Consider the following 20,393-nt stretch of genomic DNA (forward strand, 5'->3'; position numbering starts at 1 on the left):
GCCTCTCTCCTCTCGCCCTAAGTCAGCTGGGAGAGATTCCAATTAACCACAACACTAATAAAGACAAGCACTACAAAAAAGTAGATAGATGGAGTCAAAATGAAGGTGCTTTGCAATTTTGTTGAAACTCAAGGGTCGACTGTTTATCACAAATCATTGGTCTTTGTAATTCATGTGTTGTCTGCTATGAGCACACATCTCTGTCTCTGCCACAAGTGCTTAGTACAAATGAGAGCTGAGAAATGATAATGATATTAGGAACTGCAGAAGGGAGTATTGCCTTGAGTCATCCTTTCCATCAGTGAAGAAAAAAAAAACACTCACTGACGCGCATACGTTGTCACTAGTTATTATGAAGAGCAAAAGGCTGATGTGCAGCAATAAATTGAGACGTGCCTGTCAATCATACATGACTGATGGAGGGCCTATTCGAGTCTCATAAAGAATTACATTTATTATCGTCTCATCGGTAGTCAAAAATTCTCCTATGGGAATTTTTGTCTACGGAATCCAGTTGAAAGTCGTTGGTTATTGTCCAGGTCTCACAGCCATAAAGCAAGAATGAAAACACCAATCCTGTAAAGAATTGGAACTAGGGGTCTATCTGGAACAGCAAAAGTTCTGTTTGTAGGAATCAGCAAGTCCATGCTTGGCCGGAGCATCAAGGTCGTCCCGTCGGTACTTGAAGATTTTTCTCAAGGAGTGAGGACCAAAGAAATCTGGTCAGCATCTAATATTGCAGGTTTGCATGCAAGACCGAATACAGTCTCGTACGTCTGGAATGCCAAACATATGCATTTCTAAATGCATTTACTGCACAAACAACCTAATGAGAGCCTACAGAAGCTCCATGCCTCTGGAGATCATCTGAGGACATAATGAAAAAAAAAACGTAACATGAAATAAACTCTCACAGTAATTTATTCTTTTGAATAACTCAAAGAGATTACTTTCCCCATCACCTGGTAGAATAATCACAAGGTATTTTTAGTGCAGCCACTTTTTGAATGAGTGTTAGCAATTCCAAGCCAAGTGTTGCCAAGAGTATTAAAACAGAAATGTTATGAATGATTTGAGCTTGTGTAAGTACATTGATTTGCCTGTGTGTGTATGCGTGTGTGTAAACCTGGTTGCTCCGTCAGTGGTTGCAAAAAAGGGACAATTCTCTTCAGACTGAATGGAACACGATGAGCCGGTTTAACCGGGACACAAACCGCTAATTAGCGACGCTGGCAGCACAAGTGCGTTGTTTTGTTTTCGTTTCTCAATAAATGCATGACTCGCCATCAAACAGGGAGGTGATTATCGAAATCCGACCTGACTTGAATATTTGAGTGTGTAATGCCTACTGAGTAAACTTGGTTTCTTGGCAAACGCCATGTAGCAATTTTTCATTCAACCCTGCCATAAAAAATGAATAAATAAATAAATAAATTTTAGAGAGGGACATATGATGGAAAATTGCCAATTTAATGTCTTTTCGCAAATAGTTGGGTCTCTGGACTGCCTGTCAACACATCCCGTGTGAAATTAAACGAGCCAGTAAATCTTTTCGCTGCCTGTTGTCAAAATCACAATCTAACGATTTGTGTTTAAATATGCTTCCGCTGCATGTGCCACATACAGTAATCCGCTTCACTTATTGACAAATGGAATAATTTACCAACAGAAGTGAAGTCAGCCCAGAGTGTAAATGCTTTTAAATCTAGGTTAAAAACTTTGATTGATTTTCTCAAAACTTTGATTAAGATCCTCTAAACAATATTTTTTAGATTTCTTAGATTATTTATTTACTTTTAAATGTTAAAAGTTTTAATTTATGCGATTTCTGTTTTTGCTTTGCTTTTGAATGTAGTTTACTGTTGTTTGTGAATGCTTGTAGGTCTTGTATCGTCTTTGCTGGCGCGAAGCATGTTGAGTTGCCTTATGAATGAAATGTGCTAGCTAAATAAAACTTAATGCAACCGTGGGTGCGCTGGAGTCTATCCCATCCCAGCTGACTTTGGGTGAGCGAAAAATCAAGCTGTTCTTCAATTTCGGTGTTTCGATTTGAAAACTAAATTCAAATGACGAGTCCTTTTTCTATATTTAACATCAGTTTCCAAAAACAATATCTAATTATCAAAAGAAACACAGACAATCAAAGTATAGATCATTTTTTTCTGTTACGGAGGCAGCACTTCATCACCAAGCGGCCACTGTCACTTAGCGGGTCTGTGTATATGGTGCATGCTGCCGGCACATTGCAGGCCACACATAACTAGGCCAATTGAAGAATTGTAAGGCACTGCAGTGAGCCTGCTATTTGTTAAGTATACAAGCAATATGCAAGACTAATTTCTTTAATACAGTATGTCCCCTAAAAGGCATCCTTTCCCCCAAAATGTTGGTTGAGCTCCATTTCACAAGCTGAAAGAAGTAAAAACTGATGTTCTACTGTAGTGTCATATCTATAGTGATTAGTTACTCCCAATCACCAAGTTGGAGGTTAACCCGATTTCTGTGCTGAGGCAAAGGTCACTTAAAATAGGCTTGCCTGCAAGGTTCATTGAGCTCCTCCGAGGAGCCAGACTTTGGGCTCCATTCTGAGCGAAGCTTTCTTAATCACCAGAAAGTCGATACGGAGCACAAGTCAATTATCCAGGGACGTTGTGGGGGAGGAATTCATAGCGCCATGAGATGCGCAAGGTTTCCCTATCCAGACCGCCAATCTTTCTAACAGCCAAATCATATGTGCCTTATTGGATTTAGCAAAGGGAGATTTATTTATTTTGCTTCTGACATTAATAATTCACTTTGTCGGTTTCCGCACAGGAGCATACGTCGGGCCACTAGGAGATAGAGGCCACACGGTGTAACGCACAGCTGGCGGGGAAAACGCAACAGCGGAATGGAAATGAATTCTCAATGGCGCGGGTTTGGGGGTGATAGTGTTGCGGCGTCAAACATTTCCATCTCTCCTCCCTGCAAAAAAAAAAAAAGAAACGTCCATCGCAAACAGTACTTTTTAACTGGTCTTGGAACACACAAGGGCCACCAGAAACTGTTTTATGCACTCTTCATTCTCTACCCATGGATCTTTGGAAAATGGCTGCAATTGCTGATTAATCAGTCCCTTGAAGTAAAATGTGTCCTCTATTTCACTTGAAGAATGACTAATCTGCAACTTGTTTACGAGTAGCAAAAGCAAGGTTGATTTAGTGTAAACTAGTTTGCTGTGCTATTGAAAGAAAGGTCAGGAAGTCCTACATCCATGCTCAGACTATTCCGAGATACTCCAATTTCCTTAAAAGTCCTTAAATTTCCCGATAAGTCGTTTCGGGGTGACAAACGGCGTGCAGGAAGGGGAATAAAAACAAAATACACGGTAAGGAACCTACCATCCCTTCATAACTTGTTCCCATCCCTTTTTGCTCCCACCAGTGCTCTCCTCCCTCTCATAATGGAGCATCTCGCAGGTCCTAATGAGGCTGCTCAGCCACACACACACATACCATATCAAATTAACAGGCTGCACCATCCTATTACAACCCCCCGAAACCACCAGCAGCATGCCCCCAAGTAGAACCAGAGCCTCACCTCACCGCACCGATGAGCCCATTCCATGATTGATCAAATGGGATTGAAACAAAGACAGTACGGAGCTGGAAGCAGAGAGACAGACAGGCAAGTGGGCAGACAGAGGAGTAGCCATGAGAGCCAAACCAAAGCTGTCCATAGTTTTTCCCGCGATTTGCCTTTCCGCAGCGTAATTATCCTCTTGATGGAATAAGTAATGAAGGGAAAAGGTCACATGGAGCTGCTGTCAAGAGTCTTATATTCTTTGACGATGAGGCTGCCAAACATTTGGAATCGAAGAATATGCATGAATATGTCACCAGCAGACAGAGATAATTGAAGCGATCACATTAGAAATACAATATGAAGTGATTATGTGAAAAGTGTCTAATATTTTGGAATCGTTTTGGAAATAGCCCCCCCCCCCCCCCCCAAAAAAAAAAGGGTAGACAGATGCAAATGTGCAGCATTAATCTTTTAATGCGCATGATAATTCTTGCCAGGTGTGTTGACATCTGAAGCGGTTCATTGCAAAAGAAGCCATCAAAAGCCAAGGAAAAGCAAAGTGTTTGATGCTCACAAAAATTTCAGACTGCAGATTTAAGTCAAATTTGAAGTAAGTCACACTAATAAAAGCCCCAAAAAGACCAAAGAAAAAGCAACGCAATTGCACCGATCTTATGCTGTGGTGACATCAGTGAGAACTCCGTTTGGAATAAAGTCTACAAATCAAAATAAAAAAAGTCTACAGAAGAAACAAAACAACTATCTCCGCTATTTTCACTGTTCAAACTCAAGCGTTTGGAATAAGCCTCGCAAAATAGGCCAAAGACAAAAAAAACCACCTCGCTAGCGTTAACCAGTCATCTGACATTTGCTGAGGTCCAAAGCATTGCGCGAGTCTGCTCCCCCAAAACCCAACCCTCCATTTGTTTTTGGTTTTTTTTGTCAAAATAGTCAGAAATTAACAGTATTCCATTTCCCCGCTGTTTATAGCATTGACGATACATTGCTTGGTTGGGTATGTATGGCGGATTCATGCACGGTAAATGGCGTCTTCCAGCGTAATTGCTTCTTGACACTTGGAAGACACACTCCACTTGCTCTGATAAGGTCGTAATCTGGTGCCGGTTTACGCTTCTAATTAATTTGCTGCTTTAAAACTAAGTGAGAGTCCAATTTACACTGGTGTTGATACAACAATCAATTAGCGGGTGTATACATTGGATAGAAAATGGAAAGGGTAACGGTTGGAATCAAGCTGTAATAAAAAAGGCCGGATTGCCCTAGGAGGACAGATTACGGCACGTGTCCGAGGAAGTGAAGGTCATCCTTGGGTAAATGTCACAAATAAATTGGCTCCTGGAGAGAGCGAGGGCTTGTTTTATAAGACAACAAAGCATCCGGTAAGAAGCTTAGTGCATAGTCAATGGAAGTGAAAGCAGGATTCCCGGGCGGCTGCCTCCGGGGTCGAATGATGGAAAACGTGTGTGCACCGAGGCAAACATGCTGTACACACACACGCACACACACACACACACACGCACACGCACAGTCGAAAAGAAAGGAAGTCAATCTTCGAAATGAGGCAGGGAGGCAAAAGAAAAATGGCTGGTGAGGATTCAGTGAAAACAAAATCAAGCGGAAAAATGTCAACAGCAGGCTTTCGGGATGGACAATGCGGAGCTCTTTCACACAGAGAATTTCTCGATTTTTTTTTTGAACTTTCAAACAGCAGCACAGCACAGTACCCAGCAGTCAAAAAATAGCACCAGATTAGCAACACCAGTTTCTCTCATTGGGACACAATTGGGAAATCATGTGCATCATAAGACGTATTAAAATTCTCAAGAACCCATGCATGATATTAAAAAGGAAGTCAGCCATATTGGTTTGGAGTTACCATTCTGGATGCTGAAAAGCCTATATCCTAGAAAGATGGACAACGCTAAATCGTGAATCTTTATTGCCTCCGCAAGGGGTCCCCAACCACCGGGCCATGGACCGGTACAGAGCCCTGGTCCAATTTGGACCGGGCAACGGCGGGCCGTACAAATGAAAGAATATATAACTTACAGTACTTCCGATTTATTTATTATCCAAGGGTGACAATTTGCTTTCATTTGGGAAAGTGCCCTGATTCTCTCCGTTACCTCCGTGGATATGACGGACTCCTGACGCATGTCTCGATCGGCCGCATTAGGCAACTATTACACCCACAATCGCGCAGGAGAGTTATACATTTTCATTTGTTCTGTGGTGTCTGTTGCATGTGATTAATAAGTTACCATGGTGACCATATTAAAGCATTTTTACCTGCTAGCAAAGGTACACAAAAATACACAGTGGTGTCACATTGTTATAGCCCTCCTAAGGTTTACTCTGGATCTCTTCTGGACTTGGACGTGACTTGGACTAAATAAAGGCGTTCTTGACTACAACCCTCTTGACAGGTGAGAAACTTGCAAACCCATTGTCCCAATAATCTATCATTTAATTGTCAACATCTTAACAGCTGTATGGGCTCAGCCGCTGACCATGTCTCGATTCATCACTTAGCTGTCAAATATCATATAACCTGCACACAATACAAACAGAAGTATTCGAGCAGCAGGACAGAGAGGAAGTTTGCATCCCAGCCAGCACATTCCTCCTGGCCTCCAAGATCCTACTGTGCTTGGCAGTGCCAAGCCAAGGATGGATGGATAGAATGGCCAAGCTCCGTGCCTTGCAGCTGGGTGGCTGAGGAGGCGGAACGGGTGTGAGCAGCTACATTGGCACAGGTCACGGATGGCTGAAGTCATTCAAGATTAACGACACCATTACATTATACCGTGTCTAGGGCTGTAGCGGTTTTGCATGGGATGTAGCACGCAGAGATACGTGCTATGCAAGATAGAGGTTTACACAGCTGCCGCGCTCACACATCCACGCATTCCTGCGGGTCATCGGATATGTCAAGTATCCATTCGCCCTCAAGTGCCCGCAAGTCGTAGCTTGCGTCTTGCCATAGCAGGCTGCTACTTGACTAGAGCTTGATTTTTGGAAGTCAATTATCAGCAGAGAAGCAGATGGCTTGCACGGATAGAATCACGAGCATGTGTCTGTGAGTGAGCAAGTCTGCGCTAAAAGTTAAGCGACGGCACCGGGCGTGTTGACAATGGGGTGTGCCAAAGCTCTTTTTCGGCGTGAGGGTGCACAAGTGCAAGCCTTACACGCTACAGCTGTTGAGGTACATGACAGCAACAGATGCAGAGAGTGAATGTGGCAAAACGCCAAAAAACTATGGTTGCTTATGTACGATACCTTGGTTTGAAAGTCAAACTTATATTTGGTATGGTGAGAGACAAAATTGTTTTTCTTTGTCTTAACAGGAAAACTGTCACAGCATTGAAAATGAAAACAAATTGCAAACTGCTTAAACGTAATGGTGATGCAACAATACCACTTTCTTTTTCAAAATGAGTACAAGTAAAATTACATACTTGCATTGAGTACTCACTATGCTGCTGTGCCTTACAATTGTGATGAAAATGTTTTTTATTTTATTTTAATCATATACGGTTCTAACACACAAAACAACCCTTTCTTGAACACGGTATACCAAGGGTCTTCAATCTGGTTCCTTGAGGGCCGCTGTCCTGCCTGTTTTCCATCCCTTTCTGCTGCAACACACCTCATTCAAATAAACAGGATCACTTTCCAGCTTCTGCAGACCATGCTGATTAAAAATGTGACAGAATTTAGAGTAACAAATTGTGAACATTCAACTGCTCCAACAGTCTTGCCACATATCTGACCTAGATGTTGCCTCAATTATGTGGCATCTCAGTCTGAAAACTAGAAGACACCATGGAAGGAGTGCATTGGAGTAGATAAGAGACAAAGAAGAAACAACCGCTGAAGACGAACAACTGCTTCCATTTTCTGAAGCTGAGCCATGATTCGTCGATGCCTGAGCCAGAAGCAACTGTGTTGTCCTGTCAACAGAATTGATAAAATGGCCGCTCCTTGAGATGACTAAAAATGGGTGGATTTTGCGACGTAACTCATATTACACAAATGGGTATCAGGTCAAATTTCCAAAATTGATTCGATTTGATACACAAGGGCCCAATTCGATTCTCCGATCACTTTGATTGATTTTCGATTCAATCAAGAACTTCACGCGCAACTAATTTTACTTTGGTATGGAAGGCATTCTCAGAAGAAGCAATGCTGCAATTAGTGCAAAATTCCTGCTGTAACTGTGTATTTGTCAAAATATTAAAATTGACATTAAGAATTGATGCCAACGCACTTATATTAATCTTGTACGCTTTTATTAAACGTAACTTGATCAAAACAATAAATACATCTGCCTTCAAGTTTGTTGGCTTCCGCCATTTAGTTTTGATACGCTACTTTCGCATTGTGATCTCGCATGATGCGTGAAGTCATGTGAAATTATGGAGGGAAAATATTTTATTAAAAGTATTGATAAATAGTTTTATGAATTGATATTGGGCTATGAAAAAGAAAATCAATTCAAATTGAAATGTCTATATTAAATGTTTTTTTTAAACCCAGCCCTATCCACAAACACAATGTTCACCAGAATGCCATGTTTCAATGAGTATGCCTGCATAGAATTTTGTTGTAAAGAAAAATGTTTTGGGTTGATTCCCCGCTAAGGTGTTTATTTTTTTTTAAATCAGGTTCAGGTTCCAGGATGGCCGAGTGGTCTAAGGCGCCGCGTTCAGGACCCAGTCTCCCCAGGAGGCCTGGGTTCGAATCTCGAATTTCCCCATTGTGGGACTAATAAAGGCAATATTATAATATTATGTAAATGTGTCTGTGCTGTATGTTATTCTTATACATAAATGTATGTGAGTTGTAGAGTGTAATGGATAAACAGAATGATTAGAATTCAGTGCGACTTTTTGTCTTCTTAACCTCACCTGCCAAAGAGGATTTTCTTAACCCAACTGCACTGCATTTGTCAGGAACATAATTGAATCTAGAGTCGTGTCTGAAAGCTACTGCGCTTGAATCATTAATCCGCCACCTTGATACTCGACAGGAAGGCAGCAGCACACAAACAAAAAATTATTTGCGAGAAACGTATTTAACAAGTGTGGTTTTGATGTCTCAAAATAGAAATTTCAGCCAACAAACACGAGAGAAGAAGCCTGTGATACTTGCGTCTTTTATTTATTTTTTTTGTTAAATGCGTGGGTTGTGAGCTGCGCAGCTTCTGAGCGTTGTTGCGGCGTGAAGTAATGTAACCAAAGAAAGTCTGATGACAGCAAGCTTGGATGAAGATCTCACAGCAGTGAAAGGAGACGTGCGTTTATTTTTTTCTTCACAATTTAAAACAGCCTCCCGGTGTCTTAATTACGTGTCAGGGAGTCGAAGGATCTCAACAATCACTGCACACTTGACATCTGAGTTTAGCTTTCACTGAAATGAGTCTGTTTTTAGGGGGCGGCCCCAACTCATGCTAGTGAACGGCTGTAAACGCTGGCCTGTATACTGCTGGACACTAGTGAATCTAGCGGTCATTGCCATGACAACCAACCATGAAGTGGCTCATGGACACATCACAAAACAAACACTTTCCACATGCCTTCAGATAAATGATGAACTGTCAATGCTCAATTGGCTACATTTCCATGTCATTGTCATAGACATAACAAAATGATGGCACACAAAAAAGTGAGCGCCGGACACCTGCTCTGGGATTATGGCGCGCTGGTGTTACATCATCAGGAGCAGGCTGTCAGATCGTTGTGTAATAACTGTCAGTCATTAATACAATTATGTCGATGTGACACTGGCGGGCAAATGGTTTCTTGCAAAATATGTGAGTATAGACAAAATGACAAGGCAGGCTGAGACAATCCAAAGTGTCACATGGTCGATACTGTAAAGCATGATTTATCAATATAAAAACATTTGTTATTCAAGATGCAACAGGATTAGTTATTTTGTGCCTACGCTGCTACAACTCCTACTTGAACCACCTTTACACCAAACTTGGTAGCAACATTCCACTAAAATTTGATGGCCTCAATGAGCAGGATTCAGCATAAAAATCAAAACCAGTCACTCAGCTGTGGCTGACTCGTTTTTCATCAGCGAACATCAAATTGTTCAGTCAATGTTGAACTTAAATCTTCAGCTTTACAGATGCCTGTAGCTAATAGTTGTGGTTTACCTTGACAGAGAGTGGGGGAAAAAAAGGCAATTAGCCTATAGAAAGTGTGGTGTTTATTATTTTAAGTACACAATGCATCTGGCCCATTTACAGTACGTGGTGGCAAAGATTGACAAATGAAGAGGCATGAGATCTACTCGTCTGCAATATCAGTGCACGGCAGGGTTGATAACATATTGCTAATTTGCCAATTCCGCTTTAGATTACAGGATAAACCCACCTGTAAAAAAACAAACAACAACTCTTTGGCTCCATTTGATTTCTTTAGCAACAAGCGAGGGTTAGTGCAAATAAACCATGCTACATACAGTTAGCCTAATCTGAGGCTACAGGGGTAAAACTTGGATACTGACACCCTAAGCCTTTTGATCACCCTTTTGATAGAATGAGACCAAACGGATCATTCAGACCCAATTAAGGAACAGCAGGCCAATAGTCATAAACTTTCATTTGAATCAATAAAAGAGGTGCTGCCTAATTTCAGTCTGTCTCTTGCTCTCAAACCTCTGAAATCATAAAAACAATAGTATGAAAAGCATCGCCGTAGTTCGGTATTATTTTACATACAACCATATGTGAGAGAGCTAACTCAAGTTGAGCCAGGAAAACCACAGGAAGTGATCGTTGATAAATCACATTTTGAAGCAACGGAGGCAAAATTGAGTCAACGACATAAGCTTTTTCAACTAAGTCTGTTGTGTAAATAAGGAAAACGTGACATCATCGACCGACAAGGACTCATGACATTCCTGACCATACTTCATTCCCGGCTTTGGATCTCTTAAGGCTACAAGAGGCTTGCTGCTCGGTTACAACATTCTCATGACTAACGGAAACAGCTAAGTCCATGGCTAACAATGACTCGACCTCTTGGCACTGGATGCTCTCCGTCACATCACCGGGAATGTTCCTGTGGACACTTCCAAGCAGCTTACACGCTAACATGAGTCAGCCATTGTGGAAAACATGAAAGTTTTTCCCTCCCCCTTGGACGATAACTGCAGCATGAACAAACCAATATTGACACAGGGTGAATGGCTAAAATAGTTCACACCACTGGTGTTACTTGCTTTGGACACTCTAATAGAGAGCACAGGTGGCAAAAGTACTCACACTCTACTACTTGTAAAGAATAGATTTGGCGTTCATGCAAGCTGACAAAGGAAAATAAAATTTAGAAAGTACATGTATGTTTCCACTTGTAGAGAATAAAAAATGTCATCAGAAAAAGCAATAAGTAAAGTACATATACAGTAATAAAGTACTGTGTGACTTCCTCCCACTGAACCAGAGACATACACGTAATCAGAGACTTTCAGTGCTGGCAAAGGGAATCGGACTGGACCGCAGAGCTAATTCACGTGAGCTGTTTGCAAAACCGCGCTGCACTGTGAGAAAATTCACACATATTTTTGGCTGTGCCTGACTGAGTGAGTGAGTGACTATGAAGGGCGTGTGGGTGTGCGTGTGTGTGTGTGCGTGTGTGTGTTCATTGAGAAATGGCCTGACGCAAAGCTACCCCAGTGTATTAGCGCCGCCTCTTCTACTTGTCAGCATAACAAGTCTCGACAGCTTCAACAATGTCAGAGGGATCGGAGCACATGCAAGCAGAATGGCATACCTCCACAACCTCCAGATTTTAAATGGGCCTGTTACCTGCTGCTAACCTCTAACCCAGAGGGCTTGCCAGGGAGAACTTCTTAATCTTTAGCCCTTGAAAAATGGGACAATTTAGCAATGTTAACATGGCCTTAAACTGTGTCAACCTATCATGTTTATTTGTGAACATGTTGCTCCTCAGTGGATCGGTGCAAACCCCTACTGAGATCGACGGAATGGCAAGAGTTGCTAGGCTAAAATATCCTATAGCCAAATAGCAGAACTGCAACACGACTGCTAAAACTTTGCATTTCCTGCCAACCTCTGAGGATTTGAAAAATGAATTGCTTCAATTTATTTTTGGAGAAAATTTTCAGCATTTCAGAAACAGAACTGTTCAGGTCAATTCGTCCAACTTGCTCCTGGGGGGATCCCGTGGCGTTCCCAAGCCAGCTGGGTGACAGAGTCTCTCCAGCATGTCCTTGGTCGTCCTCGGGACCTCCTCCCAGTGGGACATGCCCGGAACACCTCACGAGGGAGACGTCCAGGTGGCATCCTGACAAAAAGGTGCACGGGACACCTCATTTGGATTACCTCAATGTGGAGGAGCAGCAGCTGGACTCTGAGCCTACATCAAAAGTCTAATGGCCCTGCATGTAATGCTAACATGTGGACAGTTGGTCTGCTAAAGCTAACATGTAGAACAGAAAGCATTCTGACTGACTTTAACAATTTTACACCATGCCCTGTGCTAATTCAAAAACCTAATGTGACTGGATAAAATGCTAACTGCTGGTATGCTAACATATACTGAACCACCTTAGAAAATAACTTTGCGCAACCATGCTTCATAAACGAATGGTGATGAAACCCAACCTCCCAGGCAAAGGTAATAACAAACCATAAGTGGAGTCTCTTCCGGCATCTCCACCTGTGATTCGTTAGTCGCTGTGGTATTCCAGGAATGACGACACTGACAGCTGGAGGTGGATGTGTGTCACTAGTGAACACAATTGTGTGTCTGTGTGTGCTTGCGTGAGCGTGTGTGTGCGTGCGTTTCCATGCCAAAAAGCTCAAATGAAAGCCAAGGCCATAGCACCAGCCCGTAAGCGCATTTTGCAATATCTTGTGACATTAAGTATTCATATGTGGCATAAACAGTGGATAACAGTGGATGCCCACACTTAAATAAGAATAGGAGTATAGAAAGTTATACGGCCGATTACACCCCACAGTTGGGTACTTTTTCAATTTAAACAATCAAATTCTAACCAGCTAACACTTGGTATGCTAACGTAAAGCAAAATAGCAACCCAAGCACAAAAGTGCTTCAACAGATTGGTAAGGATATTATATCATGGCCTGTAGTTTCTGTAGCTGGTATGCTGACATGTGGCAAGACGGCAATAGGAGTGGAAAAAAAAACTGTTATTCCCTATAGTTAGTTTGGGTTTCAAATAAAAACTCATTCATGGCTTAACGTTCTCACACTTGGGAAAATGAAGCATGATAGTTACATGATAGTTACAAAAACGTCCATCGATTAAAGATTTTGAATCACGCCCAATTTGAAATGAGAGTCCATCAATTGCGAATGTGCTAACAGTAAATAAAGTAGTAAAAAAAAACTCTGGAATCACACACGTTCAAAGTTGACATTGTAATGGCTGACGCGTATAGACACGACAAACACGCCAGGCATGCTGGGAACACGTAGACGTATACACATGCCGGAAATGTAGAGACAAGGTGGAGGGTGTGGATGTCTTGGCATGACTGCAGGTGGACCTGAAGCTCGCTCGCTCGCTCATAGGGAGGCCGGGCTGCCGTTTCGGGTTGAGGAAGTCATGACATGCCCCTCCAACGCGTCCGTAAATCAAGCCAGCGCGTCAGCAGCCTTTGTGTATTTAAGGCGTGCGCGTTGTGTAATGAAGAAATCATCATTCCGTATGAAAGCAAATCTGCTTTCCACTCCCTTTCCATTTTACGCTTATTTTTTGACAGGGGCAATTAAGAGTGGAGTTACTCCCCCACTCTACACTCCTGAATTAATTGGAAAAAAAATATTTTACAACTCTCCATCTTTTTATACACCGTTGAATTTTACAGGTAGAGTTGGCTTTATGAGGGAGTTTATGGATGACGTAGCTATGGTGCTAAATCAAAAACGAGCCTGGACATGAGCTGCAAATAAGGAAGTTGCTGGAAGATATTCGTCTTTGGCTGTCCGTCAGTACCATCTGTGAAAAATTGTACAGTGGTAGTTATGGCAAGCTTAGCTCACAGTGTAGATTGGATTTCAGTGAACCCTTAAGTAGGTGACATTTACAAGTAATGGATGGTCACTATTTTTTAACAACTATATTTACTGAAGTTTAAAGCTTAAATATACAAAATGTGATCTAAAAAACTAAGAAAAACAAAAAGGATCATTTCAAATTCATCTCACATTACCCTTACAGGTGAATTCCAAAATATAAACATTGAGAAGCAATCACCTCTTTCCTCCAGGCCATTTTATGATGCATTTGCCTCAGTGATGCGTAGATCCTCATTTAAATAAATGATTTAAATACACACAGAATACACTTTACACAACCATATGGGTCAATGGTCAAATGTTGTGTATTTCGTCATGAATTGCTCTCATGATTTCAATACCTGAATCCACACATGATGTGTCAAAACTGTCGCAAAGAAGTATAACAAAAAAAACACCTCTTGTTTTAGATGGAAACTACAAAACGGATTTTATCACCTCGACAACTGCTGCCAACCTAATTTTGTGTCTCCAGACAAGCAAAAATAAAAGCAAATCTCGCTCAATTTAAAACTCATTCAAGTGCTGCCACAAGAAGAAAAAAAAAATCTAGTTGCTCTGATTTTTCTTCTTTACAGCCACGAGCAGCTAAGTGAAGGCAATAAATCTTTTTTATTTTTTTTTCTGCTCCTTACTCGGCTGAGGCAACGGCTGGGCCAGGGTCAAACTTGTAAGACAGATGAAAACAAGAGATTGTCTGGAGGCCACGGGAGGAAAATTGCTGAGGAGACACAGGGGCGTTTTTTTGTCGAGCTGGAGATCTGTGATGGGACGCTGTGTCAAAAGTTGAAAAGATGTCAACCAAGGTTGCAGGATGCATGACCGAAAAGTTGTCTGATAGTGGGCGCATGCTGCCTCCGATTGCCTTAATAATCTTGAGATTTTGAAGACACTCTGTGCCCGACACAGAAAAAAAACATACCCAAGCTGCTTTTACGTGTCACAGTAAACTTTGTGCTAATGAGACCCAGAAGCTGTGTGAATTTTCAACACTCAATTTGGCAAATTTCAATCTTGATAGTAAGCTCCTTCAGTGGCCAAAGAACATGCTGTGCTGAGCATGAAACATACATGCTGACTTTGGGGCTGCTTTGCTTCATCCGGCACACATCAAAATTATCCAGAAAAATGTACTGCCCATTGTGAGAACGCTCGACAAGGCAAGACACATATAGAGAAAACAAACATTTGCTCTTACATTGATACCACACAATTTAGAGTCTTCAATGAACTTAATTATGTAATGTGGACTACACAAACTAAAACCCATGCAGGCATGTATCGAACATCAACAACTGCAAAATACACACAGGAAGGAGTGAGATGACATTTGAAACCTGACCCTCCGTACTGTTAAGGTGTATTCACACCTGCACTGTTTGGTTAAACAAACCAGGCGTCATTTCCCACGCATGCAAGGACCCTTTGTGCAGGTTTGAATACACACAAGTGAATCCTGCTACAGATCAAACTACCGGATTGAGATACACCTTTTGGGGTGGTCTTGTGCACTTTCAAACCGATTCTGTGCGGTTAATTTCAGATCTGAATACAAATCATTGCAGATCCACACCAATGACACGCAATGTTTTGAGCTGAACAAGCCGCTGGAGCCTGGCATTGTCATGAATGTTGATCAGATCGTATCATGGGTCAGTGCACGCAGAGAACATGGTCTTACTGAGGGTTACTGCGCACATTTTGCCGACGCAAAATTTACAAACATAGCGCCGTTGAGTGGCTCCTCTTGACACTCCAAATTATATTGCAGGTCTCATAACAAGCACGAAGATGCAGAGTAACAACGAAGCAAGAAGGATTTCTGTGTTTTGAGCTGCACGTGCTGCCCTCATCATTTCTGTCCAATGGGAGTACCAATCATCACACGTGGCGATGTGTTTACAGAATACAGTTCACTTACAAAAAGTACAGTGTGAATATGAACCACACTAAACGAAGAAAAAAAAATTGATCTGGACTAAACAAGCGGACTAAAGGACTTTCTGGCGTGAATGCACCACAAGTTTTGTTCATAACTACTAAACTGAATTCTATTAGAGCAGGAAAAAAAGCCTGACACCAGATTTTCAGTGTCAGTTTCAAGTTAAGACCACTGAATGTTTTGTTTTTTTCTTTCACCTGCAATTTACCGTCCCGTGTGAACATGTTCAAATATAAATGAAAAACGTAGCTATAATTGCTTGTACACAAATAGGCGCGTCTCTAAAGTTGCCTGCCCACCCTTGAAGTGTAAAACAGCACAACAAAGAGCGGCTCATTTTGAAATTCCGCCAAATTGTGACATATTAGCCAGTGGTGGCTGCGCACAAGAACAAAAACAAAGAAAAAAAAAGTCACTCACATTATTGCTTGTTACTTTTGCAAAGAGTAGTCTAGAAGTTGCGTATACGTGGCAACACTGAGTAAGCCTTTGCTTCAAAACCAAGTGATTTCAATCAGACTGTTACAAGTCCACATTAAGTGTGCTGTGTTGCTCTATTCTTTATGTATCTTATCTTTGTTTGTGTATTGTATCTTTTATTGCGACACAGGAACCGTTTAATTTGTGAAAAAAAAACATTTTTATTGCTCATATAATTCATTTTAATTGGCTCTTTCTTTGAACCAAACTAAAAGGATCAGAGGTTCCACTTTTCAAGAACATACACGTGTGGCGTTCCACTCACCCTTAAAAATATTTACAATTATGTTTGCATATTTCTTGTTTTTTTTTTTTTGTCATTGCTCGCTCAGCCACAGGATGAATGTGCAGTGTGACAAAGCAGTGTGGAGTATGCGGTGCAGCTGAAAATTCTTTTTACGAGTACACCACTGTTGTGGTCTCAGGAGAAGGAAAATAAAAGAAACGTCTTCCGAGAAAATCCCAGCATGAAGCCGCTTGTATGTAGTATTTCAGAAAATAACCCTTTTTCAGAACCTCTCTCGACCTTATTCTTCTGTTTTTTTGCTGCAAATCGCTTCGAGGCGGGTATCATATCATTCTTGGCAAGTCGCCGCTTTTGAAAACGTTTCCAAATCCTCGATGACACACATTTGCTTTCTGCTCCGCTGCACCTGTCATGTTAAAGCAGCACTGGGCCATCGGAAGCGCTTTCGTGAGTCCCAGTGTGGAAGAGTGCGGCAAAATTACATTGCAACAACAAGTGCACCAAGTGTGTTCAAGTAACAGCACTGACTAAGAAACATGTAACAGTGGCAATCGTGCCATTGTGTTATGTTTTGTCATGGATAAGGTGAAGGTGATAACTGAAACTGAAAGAAAGCCTTCCATGCTACCTCATAAAAAAAAATTATGATACCAATGAAATGATAAAGCACATGATTTTAAATAAATAGTAAAATAGACATGAAAAAACAAATAGTTTATTTGAATTGTAATTGAAGTGCAAGCGCTTTTATCGACACCATCTGGGACCCAAAGCGCTTTGAAAAGGAAAACTTAATAACAAAAAACAATAATTAAGATAAACTGGTTTAATAGCTAAATAATAACTTCATAATATTTCACAAAATTCCCTCAAACAGTAAACAAAAACAATAAAACTAATAAATATTAAAAGGAAAAAATAAATAGTTCATAAATGGTAAAATAAACAAAAAATTTGAATATATATAAACAAATGATAAAAATTGAAAATAAATTATAAATAGTAAAAATAAAGAACATGTAAAACTGTTTAAAAAAATAATCAAAAGATCACTAAAAATAACAAGCAAAAATTATAAAAACTTAACTGAAGAAGAAAGTTTAAAAAGCAGTAAATAATACAGAATAATGGTTAAAAAAATAAGAAAATCTTGAAAAACTGAAACATATACATGTGTATATATATATATATATATATATATATATATATATATATATATATATATATATATACATATATATATATATATATATAAAGTGAGAGAGAGAGAGAGAGATTTCGTAAGCATGGTCTTTCGATTTTTCATTTACTGTAAATCAACAAAATTTTAAAGTTCAACTGCAAATTTACATAAATGTTTCACCTGACATGTGAACGCAATGTGACAGATATTCACAAAGTGGGCATCAACAATACGACAAAACGTCGTCACTCTTACCTGCCATCATCTTCTGGGCCTCGTACGGCTCCATGTATCCGTCGTTCTCTGTGGTCACTTTCTCCGTGCTGGCTTGCGTGCCGCCGGCCTGCTCGGCGTCAAACGGATCGGCGTAGTCCTCCAGAATAATGAGCTGTGAGAGGATACGACAAGGGGAAAGGTGAAATTGCGGCGAGATTCATTTTTCTGCTCTGTTAAACATAACGAGGGTTGAGATGACAGATAAGGCGGCATGCGCATTGGACATCTGCAGAGTCGGGCCACGAGATGAAGTAATACATGCGACGGTATGCTCCAGCACACCGCAATGGCCCAGCTCGGGGCTTCCAGCACGCTCTCTCTGAAAATGCTGCTCGGCCTAATTATACGACAGTGACAGGCCCACTCTTCAAAAAGTAGAGGCTTCGAGCAGGCCTGCAGGACTTTCTTAGGACAAGCAATTTGGCAGATTTATACCCGGCCAGCCGTCCGGCCAGCGAGCCTGAGCTAATTGCAGTCTTGCGCAGTAGATGGCAATTAGGCGGACGTCCTGAGACCCAAAGAACACGGCCCAAAACTGGAAGGAACACAGTGTACATCTATAGTGCCACTGGGGGGTGTATTTGCATCTGTGAAATATATCCTTTCTTCACCAAGACACAGCTTTTCCAAAAGTAAATGTGTGTGCTTTGAAAGGAACTCGAGGCCCGACGGAGCCATCTGTCCTCTCGGACAACGGTGCTAATAGAGAGGCGTGAGCGGAGGAGTTTGTGATTGCCGAGTGGTCTCTGTTGAGACTCAAGATTATTTCATCTTGACATTCTCTGCTCATAAAGAACAGAGTGAAAAGGCTATTGCACCTCCAGTTACTTGTAATAAAACTTCTACTTTTCTATTGTCGATGCTCCTTGTCTTCATTACGGTACTGGTGTCAATTCAAGATGACTTTGTCACCCTGGCCAGATCACCAATCAATCGGAGGACACGTCTAAACAAACAACAATTCACACTTACCCTCCGGTGGACAATTTAGAACAAGAGTGCCCAAGTCCAGTCCTCAAGAGCCCCTGTGAAGCCTGTTTTAGATGTTTCCCTCCTCCAACACACCTGATTCAAATGATCAGCTCATCAGCAAGCCTTGATATTGATCGTGAAATTATCACGATCAATGAATCAGGCGTGTTGGAGCAGGGAAACATATAAAACAGGCCTCATGACTCGGGCACCCTTCAGTTACAGTCTCCCGAACCTATGAAAATGATTCTAAGATGCGGGAGGAAATCAGAGTACCCGAAGTATGTTCCAACCGAGATTTGAACTTGGACTTTGAATTGCGTGACATTGAGTGCTATTGCACCATGTTGCCGGAAATTAAATATTTACATTGAATGTTGGCCGAGTCATGTCATGGTCAATAGTGGTTCGCGCGTCTGAATTCTAGTTTTGAGGTTCATAGTTTGAATCTCCGCTCAGGCCTTCCTGTCTGAAGTAAGCAATGTTTTCACAGATTGCTTGCGTAGGTTTGCACCTCATACGGCAGCTTCCTCCCACATTCCCAAATTATTCTCGTTAGGTTCATAGAACACTCTATATTGTGGTGTGAATGAGAAACTGAACGCTTGTTTGTCTATTTATATTCTGTTATATTATTCTATTAAATTGCAATTTGCTGGCCGTCACCTGGAAGCACATTTTGCTACAGATTCCTTAAGAGAAGAAGCCCCAAAACATAAACCCACTTCCTTCAAATCCATAAAACTACTATAGAGTTCCTTTTTTTTTTTTTGTCGAGGTTGTGAATGTACATTAAGAGTGAGAATGGTTGGTTTTCATACATGTACTGCAATTGACTTGGTGACCAGTTCAGGGTGCTCGCTCATCTCACCTAAATTCTTTTTTTTTGAGAAACATGAATAGTGACAGGAGCCCTCATGAGTCAATGCAGCATGCCACAACTCCACAATGTGTCAATATTTGAAATTATTTCGGTGAGAAAACTAAACGCGACAGCAAAGCTGCAGGCAAAACAGCCGTCTCGCATGATTGGCAGCACCAATCGATACAATCAAGCACCCAAAATCAGCCTTGTTGACTGCGTTATGACATCACCACTCAGAGTCAAGTCATGTCTTCTGGTTACCTTCTCTGTCCAGGAACAAGGCACTCAACAATTTCAAATCATGTCGGCGCTAGTAAAACACACTGATGTATCGCTCTAATCAGCCAAATGCTTATGCATCGACCTAAGTGTGCACGACGGGCACAACACCCTGTGAGTCATGGGCACCGGGAAATCATTTAGACTAAATATAAACAAGCTTATCACTCATTGGAGCTGTGCTGAGACAACAATCAGGGATAGACGGGCACAAGAGCACACATGCACGCACCCCCCCACACACACACACACACTATCATGCCGAAAGTAATCATGTATAATATAATGATTTCACTTAAGCTGGGAAAGCAACCAACAATTTGGAGGATTGACTGAGTCACAGATGAGCTTCGTTTCTCATAATAAGTCAGCGTACAAGCCTGATCTTGGTTTAACTGTTTCAAACTGTGGCAAACTGAACTGCACTGCTAGGTGGAAACCTTGTTTTACTGTTTCTTTCTCGCAGAATATTT

General features: G+C 41.3%; 1 protein-coding gene across 5 annotated transcripts in view; it reads right to left on the minus strand.

Moving 5' to 3' along the window:
• The window catches only part of shf (Src homology 2 domain containing F), a 94,234-nt gene that overhangs the window by 52,156 nt on the left and 21,685 nt on the right, over positions 1 to 20,393 (minus strand). For all 5 annotated transcript variants that reach the window (XM_088296845.1, XM_088296844.1, XM_088296843.1 and 2 more), the window contains exon 2: positions 17,784 to 17,916. In XM_088296845.1, coding sequence (XP_088152971.1) covers positions 17,784 to 17,916 — 133 coding nt within the window. The remainder of the gene's footprint in view (positions 1 to 17,783; positions 17,917 to 20,393) is intronic.

This window comes from Idiotropiscis lumnitzeri, chromosome 5 (assembly GCF_059441095.1).
Source record: "Idiotropiscis lumnitzeri isolate Australia: NSW breed Sydney's pygmy pipehorse chromosome 5, RoL_Ilum_1.0, whole genome shotgun sequence".
Lineage (NCBI taxonomy): Eukaryota > Metazoa > Chordata > Actinopteri > Syngnathiformes > Syngnathidae > Idiotropiscis > Idiotropiscis lumnitzeri.